The sequence below is a fragment of the Amphiura filiformis genome, chromosome 2, assembly GCF_039555335.1.
Source record: "Amphiura filiformis chromosome 2, Afil_fr2py, whole genome shotgun sequence".
Lineage (NCBI taxonomy): Eukaryota > Metazoa > Echinodermata > Ophiuroidea > Amphilepidida > Amphiuridae > Amphiura > Amphiura filiformis.
The window spans coordinates 13,162,860-13,183,956 of NC_092629.1; the positions used below are offsets into that span (position 1 = coordinate 13,162,860).

Consider the following 21,097-nt stretch of genomic DNA (forward strand, 5'->3'; position numbering starts at 1 on the left):
CAAGTGCTCAATCGATCCAATTTTATATCAATATACTCCCTGCCAAAAAATCTGGATGAGTTCAACAAATAGCCTTCCATAGCATTAGCCCCCCTCCCCCATTTTTCAAAGAATAACAGAATCAGCTAGATTTAGCAATCCGATTTTCAAAATTTCAAATCAATGCTATGGCCAGGATTCAACCTTCTTTTTGAAATCTAGCCAAGATAAGAACATTTTCATGATCATGAGAAATTTCAAATCAACTGCATATTTTGGATTAATTTTGACGAATTTTGTTTTGCATTTTTTGAAATAGAAGTATTTTGACTGTTTAAATTAGACTTCCAGTTGAAATCGATACATACCCTATGGAGGACATACCCTATCCATGGGCATATACTCACTTAAGGTTATTGCATCATGCATCAAGTGGGATTCATGCATACGTGGTTATCCTCATGGCTTTTTGAATGGGGGACTCCATTTGAAATTCACACTCCCTGTGTGGGAGATTTTGAGGTAATGTCTTCCACATGGGGTGTATGGATTTCAACTGGAATAGCCCATTGACTTTGTACACCTGACCCCAGTAGATGTCTTACCTGTATAAATGCATCTATATGAAGCATAAGAGCCTGTGTCTTGCTAATGATGAACTGGTTAACACATGCGATGGCATGGGATCTGAAAAGAAAGAAACCAATAATATTCAAATGTGATTTGTAGTACTCTGAAACTGCGGCTTTTTCAATGAGTTGAGTAACTCATGATCAGGGAGGTCATAATATATCCTCTTTCTCTCTCTTTCTAGCACTACTTTCGGGCTCTGCTGCTATTAGTATACTATCCAGAGAGGTTGCGTTAGCAAACTCACGCTCGGTTGAATGGGCTAGGTTCGCTAAAGTCTGTGAGGCCACAGACTGCTGCTATCCCTTTCTTTCTCTTTCTGTCCCCTTCTCGTTCTCTTGTGCTCTTATTTTGTCTTCTTGCCTTTCTCTTTGCTTCCTGTATCTCTATCTCTCATTCATGGCCTCACAACACATTGGAGCTCAGGAGATCAAATTTGATTCTCCTCACCTAATTTTGAAAATATCAATTGATTCGCCCCAAATTGGATATGTGCCTTAAGGCCTTTATGGACAAGGTCTTTACAGATGGGGTCCAGCTCTGGAGAACTTCTAGATGCTCTATAGTGCAATCTGAGATTTAATTTCTATAAATTTGAACACAAATTACATCTTTGCCCTTTCGCAATACAAAATTTTACAAATTGTAATTTTTTGGTGATTCAATTTTTTTTAAATCAATCACAACCAATCCTGGCACTTGGTTCTAGGACCAGGGACTCCATATCAGCAAAAAAATTACAAATCACAAAAAAAGTCAGATGTTACCCCTAGGCAAATCAAGGCATGCATTGATTCAGTGATTCGCATCCAAATCATGCTCCTGTCTTTCCTCTTCTTTATCTTTAGTCACAAAATGGGAATTCTTTTATTTTGAATATGTTTTTGCTACTGGAAAAACTCTTACAGATTTCCATGTAAATAAACCAATCCTGGCACTTGGTATTGCTCATACATTTTTGAACTATGCATCATGATATTTTGCAACTAATTTTTGTATTATGTATCAACATAAATTTACACTGGTGTTCAGCTTAAATAAAATAGTACATGCAGGTGTTATAAGATCAGAGTAGAAAGTGTTGGACATAATTTCCATTTCACACCTTGATGCCTTAGCAAAGCTACACAGGAGAAAATGTCCCCTTCCCATGGGGCTTGGCACAAAATTGCACTACATGTATATCACAAATGGAACCATATTGTACTTTGTAGTGGCTTTGCCAAAGGGGGAGCAAAATGGCAAACATCTTGTCCCCCTCTTGCTCCAATGTGGGTTGGTGGCTACTATGTCATGTTAAATTTTTAGGCCTTTTTGGTAATTTATGATTTCCATCAAATATTTTTATCATACTTACACTGGGTGCCAGGCGTAGCAGAATTCACATTACAATTAATGCCTGGGGGAGATTACGTTTGTCAGAAGTAACTAGTCAGATATACACCTAGCGGAACTTACGCTGATCATCATTCACACTGCCACTACTCCTGGCAGCGCCTACCGCTACTCCTAGCAACTTGCGCCGACCCAAGTTCTGATGGGCATACGTCCGACAATATGAACACAATTTAAGTCGAACAATTTGAGGGTTGAGGGCAAGCAGGCTTTATCTGCAATAGCTGCCAGACATCGTATACAGAAACTGTCAAATGGCTGGTAACTTTTGCAGATAGGGCTTTCTGGTACTAATCCCGCAAATTTTGCAAATTTGTAAAAAAAAAAGACAAAAAATGCTCTGGTTGAAGAGACCTTCAAATGAAGCAAGGTGGGAAGACAATTTTTCCGACATGGGTAAGCTCCTGAACAAGTAGGCCTCTGTCTCTATTCAGGTCATGCATCGCTTGAAGTTTCTGTACTACTATGTAGGGAACAGAATATTAACAAGGCAAAACAATTTGTGATTTCTACAGACCTGCACATTTTAAAAAGTATGTTGTTGTGTGTTCAACCAGTTACACATGTATACCACTTTTGTGTAAAATAAATATTGGTTTAATTTTTTTATTCAGTCTTTTTTTTTAAATTCCTTTAGCCCTCAGGTAAAAATAAAAAATCTATAGATAGCAAACTATTTCAATGCCATTTCTACAGGCTTATTTTTCAACTTATTTTGTATTTATGTGTTCAAGCAGCTACACGCTACACCGCCACTGAAAAATATTTAAAATATTGGCATGCTATTTTCAAATTTATAGTCCTTTTCATAAATTGATGCTCCTGTTTGCAAACTCCTATATCTATATGGCAAAATATTTTAAAGGTGAACCTCATTGAAAATAAAGTTATATATCAATGGAAAGCTTATGATGTCAGGATATTAAAAATTATTTTTTCCGATTTTTTTGATGGCCAATAAAGCTGAAAAATTAAAAAATTATTGAATTTTTGTCTTTTTAAAGCGCCCAAAAAGCACCCAAATCAATCGCCTATGACCTTGGGAATGCTTTCGTGGCGTAAGCTCAGGGTTCGCAGATCACGTGATCTTACTCGAAACGTGTAAACAAGACTTGCTTCCTGTACTTTGCAAGCTGCCCGGCAAGTCTGATTTTCACAATAAAGCTTGAAATTAGAGGAATCTTCAAGTTGCTGGTTCCTTCTATATATATTAGAAATAATAGAATTATTGTCAACACATAAATTTTCCGTAAATTTTGACAAAATCAGTCATAACTGGCTGGGTATAACTGGGTAATTGAGTTTGAATTTCGCTGGGATCAATCCCATGCGCAAATGCTTGCTGCTACCGTTCATGTCATGGACTGAATAAACATGATCGAATAACAAATTAAATACTTGTTTGTGACATTCCCTATATATTCTTGATTCATTGGAAAATGTCTGATTAAAAAAATATCGTCTTGCAGTAATCCAAAATTAATAAAATACATTACGCCGATTTCATCAAATCCAGCCCATATAAAGGTTTTCATATTTAGCGTATTGCGGTAATACATTCTTTCCACACAATCGCGATTGAAAGAAACAAGAAAGATACTCGGGCAGATTATAAAATAAATACAATTTAGGCTTAGTAGACCGTTATTTGATGGAATTCTGAAATCTGAATAAAATTAAAATATTGTCACTTGTGGCATGATTCTTTAATGATAGTACAATCAGTGTACGGTACTGAAAAAGTGAAACATTCATGTTTTATGGATTACCGAACACGATGCGTAAATTGCTGCTGAAGTGCAGGGACGGATATGCACAAACACAGCGACTCGCTTCGGGGCTTCGTCCTCTGTGTTTCACTGGGGTGTTTCGTTCCCTTATATTTGGAACATTTACAGGAATAAATTTTGCTGATGAAGTAGCAATAAGTTGGAAATATGTGAATATCAAATTGGTCATTTTGTCTGCAAGTACAGTACAGTCGCGGATACTGAACGCTCGGCATAGTGAGACTCAGTCAGTCACTGAGCTCATCCCGTATGTATCTATATACGAGTTCGCCTATCATACATGACCGGTTGTAAATTTAAGAAATAATTAAAAAATCCCGTACATGTACCTTATTCTATTCCTTCATTTTCTCATTGTGATAAGTTCATCTCAACTTGGTGTGACGATCTGAACTGGTAGCACTAGCAGTTATTTTTTGCAATCTGTTTTCATTCCGGTTCTTCGGCGAATCTTCGCTCTTCGTGCTTTACTGTAATATTCCCTGCATATCGTGGATGGCTTGGCCTATCCCAAATCACCCCGGCCAGCACTTTTCCCATTTCTTAATCCACACACTTTATTCAGGAACTTCATTCTTGATTTGATCATGATGTTTCCTTCATGTTATTCTTATTATATTGAAGATATTTTTCATGTAAAGTAAGTTGACAATGACTGATGAGTTCGTGCATTGGCCCGATGCATGCCACAGTAGTGCATGGACATTGTGTTTACAATCAAACCCGGAAGTAACTGTGTGTCCCGTGCTGACGCTCATCATTGAAAGCGCCTAATTTGAACGATTTCGTTTTGTAATTTAGGGGGTGCCAATATCCAATCTTTGCATGGAGATTATGTCTATCCTGGTGCGTTAGGCAAATAAAAATATTCTTTTCTGCTTCCTGGCATCATAAGCTTTCCATTGATATATAACTTTATTTTCAATGAGGTTCACCTTTAAACAATTTTAATTTATGTGATTTACACAGACATGAAAATTTTTAAAGATATTTTGTACAGTGTTCAACACACCATTTATGTTCCTGTTTATGTAGGCCTCGGGGAATACATTGCACCTACATCAAAATATTTGGGGCGCCATCTACGGAGAGCCCGGTATTGTCTTGGAATTGCAAATTGCTGTTATATTTGGGTCTTGCAAGACTTACTTCACATCTGTTTTGCTTGAAAGTAGGCCACCTATGTACTTGAATAAATAACACTTTAGTGTTTACTAATATGCATTGAATGCAAGTAAATATACAACGGGAATTACCGCTTGTATAAATACGAAATTAATGAAAATGCCTTTAAGGTCTACTATAAAATGTCATTTGTTGTCATTTGATGAAATGAGTATCATGTTGCAAAGGATACTGGAAAGGGTCAGGTATATCCTCTGATAATGTGTACTATAAAAGTGGCAATTTTCCTGCTTCAATTATTTTCGCGCTATTCACGTTCCAAGCCACGAAAATAACAACATGTAAATATATTCCTTTTGTGTTTAGGTCAATATAAGGAAACTTAGAATCGTGAATTTAAAAACTAGAAAGACAGTTCAAATTTGGCAAAAGCACAAAAAATTAATCGCGTGAAAATGTCCACTTTTACAGTACTCCATTCATATTTTTGCTTTTCCTGGCAATCTTGACCTGGCAATCTCTAAACTCTACTGAAATTCCATCAGGGCTTGCAAAACTCAGTTCCTCCTGGCTGCTTCCTTCAGCAAAATCTAAATATAGCTTTAAAAGGGGCCCCATATTTCCTCATCAGACTCTAAAGAGGCCATTATACCTGTAAGAAATACAAGCTAATTTTTGTGCAACAATATTGAAGTTCCTATTTCAAAAGTGCACTTGTATTCTATCTTTTGGTAAATTGAAAATGTTGCAAAATTATATCTTTTCAGCTATAACCAATGTGAGCATTTGACAGTCTAGGGTAGAGACCGAAGTTCTCCGTTTTGTAAAATATAAATGTTAAATTCCAGGTTGTTTTCCGTTTTTCTTTGAGAATGAAAACCCCCGCATTAGTCAAAATCAGGCAGCATTCTCCCAATTAATTTTGACACCTGTGGAACTGTTTAAGTTTGGAAGAGCAATGAACACATAAAAAGTAAATACCCATATTTGGAATACTCCCCTCCCCCATCCTACCTACCCTGTCCCTGAAATTGCTATTCACTCCCTAATAATCCATTGAAAATTTAGAGATATTCAAACTTCATTAGTGCCCTGTACATTTTGTTTTTGTTTTATCTTTCCACATTGACCATTCAAAGGCTTAAACCTCAAGAAGTCAGTGTGGGAGGTGCCACACAGACCCTCCTATCGGAAACAAAAGGTTCAATTTTCATGGGCTGCATTTTTATTCAACAAATAAAATAGCCCCCTAAATCAATAATATTTGATGTTAGTCCATTCTGATCACATAGGAGATTTTTTGGGGTCCGCTTAAATTTGGAAATTTTAGTCTGTTGGTCAAATTTATATTTTATCTTTTACATTTTGAATATTTTGACACATTTGACAAAAAATATTATGAAATTCCTTGCCACTTCTCAAATTTTACATTTTTTTTACTCATCTTTATTTTCCATTTAAAGAAATCTTGAAGGAAATACTCAGCCATATGAAATGTCTTCAACCTTACAGGGCAACAAATTTATATTGCGTTATCTTAATTGACATCAAATAAAGTTACCAGCTCTATAGGAAGCCACATTAATGTTGAGTATACACACACACATTTGGTTCAGCAATCAATTATGTCCAATCAATTACACTATGTTCTCTAACTATGTTATGATCCTCGAGGCATTGCTGGCCAACTCAAGGTATTCTTTGATCAACATGAATATGCATGAATGTTCAGTCTGCGACAGAGATTCATGTCTTCCCATCATGCCATTGTAAGTTTGAGCTGCTGAATATTGATTTGTCTCTTTTGTACACTCAATTATGTCACTATAATAATCTCTAAATCTATGTTATCCTCCAGGAATTGCTAGCCAACTCTAGGTATACTTTGATCAACATGAATATGCATGAATGTTCAGTCTGCGACAGAGATTCATGTCTTCCCAATATGCCATTGTAAGTTTGACCATAGATGGTGAAGGAGATGACAAACTGCCAAATATCGATTAGTCACCAATCATGTTACGCTAAGGACCGTCTAAATGAAGAGGCATGGCAGGGGCAGCGACGGCACCTTCGTCAGAGGGCACAGCAAATGACTGCCTTCGATAAAGGACATATTTTGAGGGCAGTACGGCAATCAGGAGGGTTAAATCGAAGGCTGCTTCCCACAATGCATTCCTATATTTTTTTTTAATTGTAAAATACCTAACCTCAAAGAAGAGAGCACATCTAGATATTGCCAACTATCTTGACTATCGCACCATGTTTAGCCAATCTATTCTCAAAATAAAAACAAGGAGAACCTGTAAAAAGTAATTGGAGTGTAACTTGATGAAATGAGGTGATGTATCATGCGACAAAGGATTCTGGGAAGGGTAAGATATCTTCTCTGAACAAGGTCCATGTGATCATGCTCAGTTTCTTGCAATGCACTGTAGGTAGGCTTTGATTTCTGATTCAGCCCTATTTAAAGGCAAGCCTCATAGCACTGCAAATTGATAATGATATCGAGGATGGGGAGTAGATGTGCAGCTGAGTGCAGTAAATAATGCAACAGGCACATAGCGTATATTCCGTCTATTCTGTCGGTCCGACAGACATCAGGCTTTTTTGCTCCATCTATCATTGTTACTCCCCAAATCTGGAGTGCCGCTGGAGTGTACATTTTTTGTTCATTCCGTTTGTCGCAAGGGATTTTTTTTAGAGGCAGAATATCAAACTGGACAATGTGTTTTGTGTTACAAGTTGGAATTTTTTATAAAAAGATGTGGCTGCTGTCTCAAATTCTGTTTAACTTTCCCATTCTCAGTAACAATCTTTTGCTCCAGATTCAGAGGAATATATACATTGTAAGGAATACCAGAATGTGCTCTTTTTATCATTGGTCATTTTTCCCAAAATTCAGGTGGGACACCCCTCTATAGTTGAGATATTTCCCAAAGTAAGACCAATGTGTAGATTTTTTCAAAAGCTTTCATATCACACCTCAACCAAAATCAAATTTCTGTGATGTGTAATATTGCAGAGCTACTTTTTTTCCATAATTTATGCTTTATAAATATGCAAATTAGGTAATTAATATGCATACAATTTGAAGTTGTCATATGTTTTGAGTACTTTGTGATATATTTATTATTTCCACTAAGATATATGTTCCTACCCATGTACCATGTTTGCATAAAAAAGTTGTCAATCCCTCCCCTTATACTTGTCCCACTTATAATTTTTGTAGGAGCTGAGCTTGGTCAATATCAGTATTTGTCACATATAGTACCATCTCCATGTACTCTTGCAAGAAACTAGAGCACACCAAAACCATTCAATTAAGTCAATATTTCCTGTTGCAAGTTTTAACTTGTTTTAAGGCCTTAACATAATAAGTGAAGTACTTCCTGCTGACCAACCGGACGGTAGAAACTTCAAAACTATTGCGGGTCGGAAATAGCTGACGGCTCGCGACCTTGTTGGTTGACAGAATACAGGAAGTGCATATATTGATGCTGTTATGATTTTCTGAAATTTTTTACATTGCTTTTAATTTTTATGCTTTTTTGAACATCTTAAAGCTTGAAATAGAATGCCTCACTCTAGCTGCATGGCCCCTACCAAAAAGTGTGCATAAAAAATGTATGTAGCTGAAATAAATTCAGTAAAATAATCAACCAACGAAATATTACAGAACTGCAAAACCACAACAAATTTGCAATAATTACAGCATAATATATACCATAGGGCTAGTACAAGAAAGTTGTATCTGCAGTTTTGTCAATTTGCAGAAGCATTTTTGTGTTTTAATTTTACTGATTGTGTTTTTTTTAATTAGCCCCTATTAAATTAATTGCTTTTGAAACTGATGAGACCGCTTTAAATGCGTGCATTCACCTACATTTTCAAGGTAACTAAATTTTTCCCAAAATGACAGTTACAACTCTTTTACAGAGGAGATATCGTACACTTCCCATAATGCATTTCTCTCATTTCAATTTTCTGTACTGATTTGCTATCTAATGCAACAGGGTCGATAGTACAAAATATACCTCAATGAACAAATCCCATCCATATCAGGCAAAATATGTTTATTTCTTGACTATCGCCCATGTTTAACCAGTCTATTCTCAAAATGAAAACAAAGGGGACCTGTATAAAGTAATGAGAGTGTAATCTGATGTAATAATGTGATGCATCATGTTGCAAAGGATTCTGGGAAGGGTGAGATGTATCTTCTATTCCTTCACAAATACGTACCTGATTTTGGGTGTCTGATGCTTAAAGAACTGCAGAAATTTCGGGATGAGGATGTTCAGAGGCCTGTTGAGGGCGTCGCTGTCTAGGACGTCAGCCGAATCCTCACAGATCTTCTGTAGCGCTCCAAAAGCACCCTGAAATATTCAACAAAAAAGGCAATTGTATGTTAATCAGAGACACAGGTTTTTTTACTATTGCAGTAGAATGGAAAATGGAATGCTCGATTCATAGATACATTTGAGGTACTGTATATTTGATTTTTGTGAGGGTTTTATTTTTGTGGATGGATGTAAATAACAACACACAAAAATACAGTTTTTATATAAAGTTTACGCTGTAAACATGAATTCTGTGAAATTCAAACAATTTACACAAAATCCCAAAATTTCAAAAATGAACAATTCTGTATGCAAAAATAATAGTGTGCATGTAGTACATAATAAGACTCAATAGAAATTGATTGCTTCACATACATTTTCTTAAAGTGAATTGTTACTTGATTTCAATATCCAGTATTTGCCTTTTGGGGATATGGTTGTACTTTTCTGAGATGATTTTAACCCACACCTTAGAGCCACTTCTTCCAAATGTATTAAATGTTTTTTCCCCAGATGACTAAAGAAAGCAACTAGAATTTTGTAGTTGTCGCTTCTCGGCTTGTGCAGTTCTCGACGCAAAACGTCGGCCATAATGCCAAGTTGGTCAGCGCGAGTGCAGCCCGAGTCGGCCAAAGTGCTGGTTACTATCGACCTGCACCGACCAACTTGCATTTTCACAAGTTGGAGCCCCAACATTTTTTGTTTTGATCTTTGGTCAGCCCATCTGACAAATTATCTGTTAGGCGACAAAAAAAACACACCACATTTTACGGCCCGACTGACCCGATTTTATGGAAAATTTTAAACTGTTTGACTGAAAATTGTTGAAAATTGTCAAAATATGGTCACTTTTATTTTGCCTCAAGAAAAAAATCCTGCACTACTCACCCTAGTGCCGTTTCTTTTCATCACTTTATTTTCTGTTGTTTTTCCCATAAAAACAACAGAGTCCTATCATTTTTTTCCTATGGAAACATTATTTCTATTAAACCATTTCAGTTCACAATCCGATAGAGAATACATTTTAGTAGTACCTACCTGCTTAAACCACAGACCATTTTGAGTTTAACCCAGAGCATAAAAAGCACTATCTAGGTAGACACCATGTATATGGAGGCCCTAAGGTGACATGTCAACCGAGAGAGTGAATTCTAATTAGACCCATGAATATTTTACACGCATCTTGATCTAAATTCCGGATAAGCTAAGGATCATTTCCATGGCATGAATATTTCCACTGTTCATCCACTGTATATGAGTTGTATAGATCCTTGTATTTTGTTTTTGGGCTTCTGAGTACTGTACTAATCAGGTTCAGGGGGATAGATAAAAATTGAGATTCAATTACTTGATCTAAATTCTGGATAAGCTATATTGAAAGGATCATTTCCAAGGCATGAATATTTCCACTGTTCTGAGTACTGCGTTACCCAGGTGCAGGAGTTAGATAAAAATTTGGGTTCCGAAGACTATTGAGGGTAAGGGGACAAAGGAAAAAAAAACCTTCACTGGGAGGTCAGATTTAGGGTTGGTCAGGATTTTTTCTATTATTATTTTACATACAGTTTTTAGGCAACAATGACCCAAAAATATCAACGAAAGCTTGAATTTTTTTAACATTTTCAAAATATATTTATAGCAAACACTGAATTTTGTCAAAAACGTCCCAGTCAAAATCAATCAAATTGGCCAAATAAACGGCTAATTATACCACGTTTCTTGATGTTACTATCAGTAAATTACTTATTTTTATACATGGAGAGAGTGGGGTCATCTTTGCAATGGAATTTGTTACAAACAATGTTTATCCTTGATTTTTTGGGCTACAGCAACATCCCCCCAAAAAAAACCCCAACCTATTTCACTTTCAGAGCTTCCTCATAAAATGTTCCACTTTCCATGCAAGATATTTTCCATCAAAATAAAAACACTTTGATACAATGTACATCAAAATTGAAAAGATTTAAAGTGCACTAGACAAACATTAATTGAAAATGTCTGCATGTTCAAACATACAAGTGTGCTCAATACCTGTTCACATCAATGCAGAATGGGATCGGATTTCATTGCAAAACAAGATAGAATTTTCCGGCATTTCTGCTGGCACAGGGCATTACCCGAGCCGAGGAGAATCAACAATATTTGATTCCAACGTCGTTATCTTGTCTGAAGGACGACATTGAATCTTCTCAAAATGACACAAGTCACCTATAGAATACTGCATTGTGGGATATTTTAGCAGTACAAATTTTTCACAATTGTTAACTGTTCTGGACTGTTTGAATGTTTCTTTCATTCATTTTCAAACCACTATACATTCATTCAAACCAGGGTTGCCAAGCTTTTTGGTAGCCGAATTGGGTGACTTTTGAAGATTTTCTCCACAAATTTTGACAATTTCCTGTCCCATAGAAACCAATGGTTAAGAAAAAAAAATTGGGCGACTTTTCAACATTGGCTCTTGCGACTTCTGGTAATTTCCTGTTCAGAAACTAATGGTTAAGAGAAAAAAATTGTTGACTTTTCGATTATTTGACCCGCGATTCGGGCTGAAATTTTCTGGCAACCCTGATTCAAGCATACAAATTAACCTCAAAAAGTGTGAAAATAAGAACTTTGCACAAATTTCCTGCTACAATGTATATCAGGAATTGCTTGCACCTGTAATTTTCAGCTAGTATCAGTCTGGCAGTTTGGGTCTTTCATTTCTCTATTTTTGCAAGTGAACCAGTTACCAAGCAGCTTAGAGTTTTAAGGTGAGCAGGAGGACTCAGAGGAAGATTCACCGTAACTTGCCCATCAAAGTGTGATTTATAATAGCTCCCTTTATCAAATCTGCCAGACTCACAAGTGCACATAGCACACCTATGCGATTTATTGCATGCCTAGTATGTTCAAAACTCAAAGCACAAATTCTCTCTCTGATACTGTACAGTAACTCTTGTATTTTATGACATTGACATATGGTCGCATGTCATGAGTTGGGTACAATTTCAATTACATGGCCAAAAATGTCAAAAATGTATTTTTTGATATGTTGTATATATTGACAACCTCTAATAATTAACACCATTTTTTACCATAACACATGCTTAATTTATGAGATAATGCTTAATTACTAATTAATTAATACACAGGCGTCTATGTAAATCTCAATTTTCAAATGCATTTTTCTCTAATCGGACCTCAATTACAAAAATGACTGTAAAATTTTTATTTTATGCAAGAATGTCATCAGATTTGGAGGATATGTTCTCAATACATTAATGCTTCCAATGAACTATTTAAAATAATTGTACGTATATTAATTACATTGTGAAGGTCAATGACCTTTTTACGAGTAATTAGCAAGACGGTTATTCTATTATTGAGGAAATGAATATCAAGAAGAGAAACGTACATTAGCATGTTGCTAAAAATACTGAAATTCAACTAGGATTTCATCAAAAATGAAAAAAATGGAACATATAACCTTAAAAGGTGGCGCTCTACCTGTTGATAAATTTGTGACTATTTTTGCACTTTTCTCAAAAAATAATAATACACTGGTAACAAAAGTTATGTATATGATAGGGGTAAGGAATCCAGTTACTACACTTGAATTCCAGTGACTCAAGACAAGTGGTATGTTATTTATGATAAGTAAAGAGGTACCGCTAGAATGAACGTCATTTCTTAACATATATAATGAACCCCTTGCCTTGAATCACTGAAATTTCAGTGAAGTAATTGGAGTCCTTACCCCTATAATATACATAACTTTTGTTACCAGTGTGTAGTTACTTTGTAGTTACTTAAAAATGCAAAATTAGTCAAAAATTTTATCAGGGGGTGTAGTACCACCTTAAGTAGTCAGTAATTGTTTTAGTTGTACAAATTCAACATTCAAAGCTGTCAATACATCATACCCTCACTAGATTTGAAAAAGTAACCAGTAGTTTTGACATGCTGACATGTGAATTTTCACATAGGCCCTATTACACTCTTCCCCCGCACGCCGCTCTTCCGATCTGTCGAGTGTTAGGACCCCTGGCATTTTTCGTTTCAACTGATGTGATTTTTTTATTGAATAATGTATAATTATATGCTTCGGTAGACTGAAAGAGTATAAAATTAGGCTTAAAATGAGGTATCAACCACTGCTGTAGGATATGGGGTTACGGAAAGCCAATCAAATTTGTAACACAATTTTCCGAAAAATGTAATCCCTCCACCCTTTTTGCATACCCAACTTATGACATGCGACCATATCTACATAATGTTTCCCCATGTTACAGGTACTGTGAAATTCTACCTCTGATCTAACTACTCGCAAAAATTATGCTAATTCAAGAACTTTTGTTATGTATTTCAGTATTCTTCTGATTTCAGATTCAGCATGTAATGTATGTTTACATAAATGTATTAACCTCCTCACTGGCCTCTAAAGTACTATTTTGATTGGTTACAAAGAGGACTATCATGTATTGAACCAATCAGAGATGTGCTAATAATAGCCAGTATTCAGTAAGGTTGATCCAATATCTAGCTCTATTTTGATTGGTCACTCTGATGATTATACCATGTAATTAACCAATCAGGGACATTGTAACTTAGGAATGCAGCAGTGCTCATGGAGTTAAGTCACATACTCTGAATATAATCAAATTGGCAGAACTTTTCCCCCCAGTTCAATCCTCATCTGACTCCATCACCATGGCAACATCAATGTTTCCCATCATGTGCCATTAAACATCCAAACAATCACATCGCAGACAGCATGGTGTATTTACTTGGACAATCAATAAAGTCTGCGCCTCAATCAATAACTGCGCCTCGCCAGATTGTCCTTTCAATTTGATAATGATAATGGCATTGCTTTACAAGTACATCTGCTTCAATTCCATGCATAGTTGCCATGCTCATGATTTGCTAGCCCAATTGGGTGATTTTTAAAGATTTTCTTTGCAATTTCTGACCATTTATTTCCTATCGGGGGAATTTGATCATTTTCTTCAGCAAAATCATCCAAGGGCTGTTAAAAGTGTTTCTCAATTTAGAGGAGCTACTTTAAAGCTAAAAATGCCCCCTTTGATCCTGTTTTTTTTTAGTCCTGGTGACCCGTCATTCAGGTAACGCATTTGAATTTTTCACTCCTGTGTGGAAGATTCCATAGGGGGCGTGTGGACTTCAAAGGGAATAGCCCAATCATTGCTATTTCTAAGAGTATAGTAGATCAATTCAAGAGGTTATATGCCCAATTGTGTGATTTCCTCGATAAAATTAACAAAAGCACCCAAATTTTAGGATTTTGAGTGCCTTTCCCAATGACAAGAATTTTGGCTACCGTACTTCCTCCACCTTAATGTAGTGCTCGGCGTGCCATTGGTTTGAAAGTGTGGCAACACTGACTACATAAAGGTGTGCAAGAAGACACTGTCTACAATAGCTGCCAGGTGTCAAATGTGTACAATATAGAATGCAGAAATGGTCAAATGTCTATAGGGCAGCTATTGCAGGGCACAAATTACAATGTCATCTTTCCTTTGTAACAAGTCATTATGTCAATTGAATCAATATTAACTGTGAATTTCAAATGAGTGCACATCTGCTCATATAGCTGTGTGTGTGCAGTGAGTTCTAGCCATCTGTTCCAATCGAGTCATATGTCACTTATAAATGTTGAATTATTATAACGCAACTAAACAACAACAAAAAAACCCATACAACTAGGCCGTTTGTTGGTAAATGTTGGTCTTTTTATGTCTCTACTTGTTGCGTAATGTAATGTGTGTACATAGGATGAAATTGAAGGATGTGCAATCAATTGAAACAATATTTGATGACATTAGGTACTCATGCGCTAACTGCTTTCAAATTGACTAATGTTTTTAATTTCATAGCCACACATCTAATTTTATAACAAAATCAAAATTTATTCTTATAGCCTATCTAGCAAGAAGCAAGTGAGGAGGGACCAACCGTCATAACTTACTGGATGAAAATTTACTGCAGACATGATCTTAGGAGGAAAGTTTAGGAGAATCATTGCGACCATCAATTCTCTGATTCTTGCTGAACGTGAATACCTGGAGAACAAGTTGTGTGAAATTTTCTCTTTTTTCCCCACTTAAGATTTTAATTTTAGAGATATAAGTAGCGTTTGAACAAATCCTGAAAAGGGGCGCGCAAGGCCATATGCTTTCTTGGGGTTGGGGCACAATCTTTTTAGCAATTTTTTAAGGGAAGAATCAGGGAATAGGCTATGTAAGCCACTGTAGGCATCATCCACTATATGTAAATATTTATTTTGCTGTTTTTATGATTATAAAAATTATAAAAAATGTAAATCCATTAAAAAAAAACCAGAAAACTTAAATTCTGTAATATCAATTTTTTTTAAAAACCCACCTCGCATGTGTTGTAGTCCTCAGAATCTAGTTGCTGGCAGAGAGTTGGTAGTAAGGTCTGCCAATTCTGAAGTTCGCCTTTTGTCGCTATTGTTGTGATAAGTATACCGATGGTGGCTCGTATAAGAGGAGACGGGTCGCCTATGTTTTCTAGACATTCCGATTTGATGAACTCAGTGACCTCCGAGGGGAAATTGTGAAAGTGAGCTTTGACGTTGTTCTTGAGAATGAGACCGCTTAGTGACCTGGTTGGTTCATCTGTAAAGGAGGAGAAACAAACAAAGTGGATGAATTAAAATGACTGCTGCAACAGAGGTTTCAGTTTTAATATGCAGTACTTTACTTAAATTAATTGACTTTGTTTTATAATCAATGATCAATGAGGCCTAGAAATATGAGTTCCGTTGTTCAAGCAGCTTTTTTCTTCTGTAAACCGTCAATATTTCTGCGAATCCACATGGATTCGCCTGGTTGAAGATTCAAGACAATCTTTGCTTGAATCGATTTGTGGATTCGCTTCGGATTTCTGGGATTGAACAATGACCATGATCCTATACAAAGGTTTGATGCAGGCCTCGTTCTTATGTTTTGTTTTGTTTTGTGGACTACAAAAAGTTGCACTCACCATTTCACTTTCGGGGGTTACTTTCAGGATGGGGGGGGCTAAAGGTCTTTTTATTATGAGCCACAAGTCTCAAAATAGGTTCCTTATACATCAACCCTCACAGTTTTCTTTAACTTTGGATATGAAGGGGTACATAAAGTGTGTGTGTAGGTGTGTGTATACACACTGTTTGTGTGTTACAGAAAATCCTGTTAAAAGGCTACAGTTTTCTAATAAAAGCCTAACCCCTGCCTTAGCACAATTTCCTCAATGCATCATGGGGAAAGCATGCATTTTTGAAGTGGCTCAAACCATTAAGAAAATGCATTACTAATTAATTTGTTTGCATACATTTGAATTGGATTTACATCTGATTTTATACAGCACTAAGGATTGATTTTTGTGCATTTCAACAAATATTTTATGCCCAGCTCAATTGCCATTTAGCAAAATGTACCAAACTCAAATTTATTTTTATGATATATTAAATGGGCTTGTGTATCATAAACTTGAAGAAAACTAATAATATTGCTTGAACTCAAAGCATTGTGTACCAGGTACTCATTTATTTTAAAGAAAGATAATACAATTTTACAGCATCACACAATTTCTTTCAAATTTATTATTCTGAAATAAATTCTTCCAAGCAAAAAATATACCAAATTCAAATAGAAGCAAAAATTCTATGCAGGTTTTACTAAATTCCTACAATGGCTGAAGAGAAAGAAAGATTATAAATGAGAACTTAGGTACCGGTACATCTTCTGACATATTTTATACTGCAAACACACATTTTAATTGCCTCCTCTAAAACCAAATGGTTTCCAATTTCCATCCAAAGTAACTCTCACTAAGCAAGACTCTCTGCGACACAGGTGTCAGAGGCAGTCTCCGCATCCCATGCATAATGACACTGAGTGTCAATGACTTGACATTTCCACGAGGGTATTCATGATCAAGTCAGTGGGCCGTAAATATGAGCTTGCTTAAATTTCTCTCTCTCTCGCATTTATCTCTCTCCACCACACTCTCTCTCTGTCATTCTCTCATCATTTTCTTTCTCTACTGATGTCTCTGAATCAATCAGCTGAATCAAGTCAATGAGTTGTGAAGTTTGTTCAACATTCTCTCTGCCACTCTTCTCTTTCTCTCTCTCTCCCTCTCAGCTTCTTTATCTCTCTCACTCTCTCTGTCTGACACGGTTTCTTTTCACACACTCTCTGTAATTGTCTCCTCTTCTCTCCATCGTGTTTTTCTATTCCAAACATCCTGACGCTTGTGGAGCACCGAGTTTGACCAGCTACATATATGATGACTTCTTATTATTGCTTACATATAATTTACATTTCATTTTCGAGTCAACTGAACCATCAAAATGAAAAATTATGGTCTAATTTACATTTACACATTAAATTCCTTTTCCCCTATCTCTCTCCCTTCTATTTCCAATTCAGTGCTCCTACAGAAGTGTAAAAAAATTACAATGAGGTCGCATATATGAATTGGTCATCTTTTAAGTGTAACATTTGTAAAATCAGAAAAATATCACCAATTTTGATTCACTTCACTACGGGGATCTGCATTTTCCGATCTAGGGTGGATCGGTTCATTACTAGTTTTTAAAATGCAAAGTGATAATTTGTGTTCAATTGTTCATTGCCATACATTTGTAGGTCGTGCATCATGAATTTGGGTAAAGGAAAAGGGGGAGGCATTACATTTTGGCATCTTTCTCAGGACATTTTGTCCCAGATCTCAAGATTGGAGAGGGGTGCTGAAGTAGTTTTAGTCTCAGCAATTAAATATCGCAGTGAGAGAAAATATGTTCATGCGTTGGGTGTAGCTTTACATTATTTTTGTATATTTATAAATACACATTTTTAGAATCTGTTTGAAAATCCTTTGTTTATATACTTTTTACGCACCATATTCACAAGATCAAAAACGTGTTCCATGTTATTTTTTCAAAAGTGTGCCCTGTATAAAACCACGCCAAGTGATTGCTTTCTCCTTTTTTGTATTTAATCATAATAATCATAATGGAATATGAAGGCGAAAATGCACTTTAACGTTTTATTTGAGCAATGGACATTTGACGAGGTGTACATTGTAGCAACAACTTTACTGAACATATTTATGAATGAAGGGATTGCGACCATCTTGAAACCTAGCGGGCCGGGTGTGACTTTTTCAGATTCTATTTTTGACAATTTCTCTCGAAGATTTTATTTACTAAAGTTTGTACAACAATGCAGTCTGTACACTGTGTAGTGGGGTAGTTGTATGCAATTGTTTTTATGATGTCAATGACGTCAGCTGGCCATGTATTTGCATGTATATCGAGATTGAGACGTGTTAGTGGTTGGCAAAATACGTAAATCGCAGTGACTTTACTGACAAAATTTCACATAAAATGCACATTTTTTCCACAAGAAACAAACAGTAAATTGAATGCATGTGAAATGTTTATTTTTATCTTATAGTGGTTTCAATCCGTTTCATGAATACTCATTTATGTATCAACTTAACCGAGAAAGTAGGCCTACCGTATTGAATTTCCGTAAGAATGAAACTGCCAAATTCGGCATACTTATGACTACGGCTGTACGACATGATGTGACTTGCTGACAATTGTTGCCGGGAATAGGGCTAATTTTTGGGCAATCAGCTTTTGACAATTGCCTGCCCGATCGGGCAAGCTAAAAAATAAAAATTGCCGCGGCCTGTGACTAAATGTTCAGTATTCCAAATTTGAAAACTACAATGCTGTAAGTTTTTGTCACAAAAGGGTGGGGGTTCAATTCCTGATAAAAAGGGTGTCTGGTTAAAAAAGCCTGGTCTGGCAAAAAAGCGTGGTCTGGCTGAAGAACATGGTCTGACTAAAAAGCTTGTGGGAAAAATTAAAAGAGTGGGGTTGTAACTTTTGCTCGATTAAATCACATACCGGTGTGCCAATCATGCCAATTGCGAGGCATGAGAGCAGCCATCTGTGAATTTTAGGGGGTCCCAGGAACGGTGGTCGGAGCTGAAAAAGGGTGACATTGCAGCAGCATCCGTATAGCTGGGACATGTAACAGTAGAGTCCCAACCCCAATGGTGAATTCTCCCAATAGTGCGAGTTTGCCAAATAGTGAGAATGAGAATTCACCTTCTCACTATAGTGAGAAATTCTCACTATAGTGCGAATTGTTTATTTCAAACACACGCTCGCTAACGATCGGTGGTCGCACTTTGGCGACATCGGCATTGTAAAGAGCGGATCAAAACGCCAAAGACTACTGGCGGAAAAAAAAATTTACAGATGCATTTTCAAGTTATGAAAAAAATTAACAAAAAATACCTGGGTCAGTCCATATCAAAACAGATTGAGTGTACACCCACCCTCATGGATTTTGCTCTCCTTTGGCTCAGGGGTACCTTTCATGGATCCCTAGGTGAGGTCACAAGAAAAAAAATTCAAATTCCATTTCGTTTCGCGAATGGCGGGCAATCAAAGTTTGGCGACCTCGACCAAAATTGGGAATTTAAGGGTCCAAATGACAAAGTGCTCTCTTTGAGGCACTTTCTTCTTAATGAATCAGTTGTGATCCTCTTTTGAATGTGGTCACTCACTGGCAGTGTCTGAAATACCTAATGCCAAAAAAGATAGCTCTCGGACTTTCGTTGGGATTTCAGAGGGGGTCAAAATCAGCACTTCGTACTGTTCAATCAAATTATCTTGATTTTGAAGAACCCATGATAATGTCACAGTGCACTTATAGGTCCTAATTATGTTCAGAATGGATTGACCATATGCCAATGTCTATGAGCAATTCAATAAAGGAGACATTTCTAGACCCCCTACCGAATTTTAGGCCACCCCTAAAGTGGTTCAGCCACAAATGGCACTTAAAATCAGCAAATTTTGACCCCTAATAACTTTAGGTGTACACCAGATATGAATTTCTAGTCTTTTGCATCTGAAAGAATGTAGTTTAATGTTACTAGGAACATAAGATTTGTTTTGTATTTTTGTGTTTTAGTATTAAGTTGACGCTTTCAAAATAGTCATTTTTGCCTAACATACCATGCATACAGGATACGGTACAAAATGCCAATTTTAGTATGACATTTTTTTATATTTTTTTTTTTTAATTAGCCATTTGTATTATTTATCCTGATATTTCAAGTTGCTCTTGAGTCAAGTAATAAGAAAAAACTACTTTCTAATCCTCTGTATGGATTTTTAAGGGGTCAAAATGCACTTCCTGGCAACGATGCACATGCAAAGTACAGGTTATGGGGGTCAAATTTTCAGAATGCTCCCAATTATGTCAAGTAATATATCAAATTACTCGTATGGTCATGAGGATTCCAAAAATGTATAGTTTGTTATGTGTCAGACCTTTCAGGAGGGCGCTAAGACTAAAAATGTTCATAGGTCAACGACCTTTTTGAATTCTGACCATAGTTAACAACGTCTGATTTTAGTAATTTTGGTGTCTAATTATATATGTTGTCTTGCATGAGAAATACAACTAAGCAAATTAAAAAACTATACAAGGAACCAATGACCCTCTTTCGCAATATGTCTGCCAAAAGCATCCATATTGTAATAAGGAGGTCATTGGTTCCTTGTACAGTTTTTTAATTTGCTTAGTTGTATTTCTCATGCAAGAAAACATAATTAGACACCAAAATCGGACGTTGTTAACTATGTAATAACAGGATAAATAAGACAATGATCAAAAATAGAAAAAAGGGTATGTTGAAATTGACATTTTGTACCCATAACCTGCAGTACATTATTAGTCAAAAATTGGGATTTTTGGGACCATCAACTTAGTATCAAAACACAAATAA

At 36.2% G+C, this 21,097-nt stretch overlaps 1 protein-coding gene across 4 annotated transcripts in view; it reads right to left on the reverse strand.

Moving 5' to 3' along the window:
- Window positions 1-21,097, reverse strand: part of LOC140145907 (transportin-1-like) — a 58,308-nt gene that overhangs the window by 27,171 nt on the left and 10,040 nt on the right. For all 4 annotated transcript variants that reach the window (XM_072167626.1, XM_072167625.1, XM_072167624.1 and 1 more), the window contains exons 3-5: window positions 15,653-15,909; window positions 9,165-9,298; window positions 585-666 (exon numbers count right to left, since the gene is read on the reverse strand). In XM_072167626.1, the coding sequence (XP_072023727.1) occupies window positions 585-666; window positions 9,165-9,298; window positions 15,653-15,909 (473 nt within the window). The remainder of the gene's footprint in view (window positions 1-584; window positions 667-9,164; window positions 9,299-15,652; window positions 15,910-21,097) is intronic.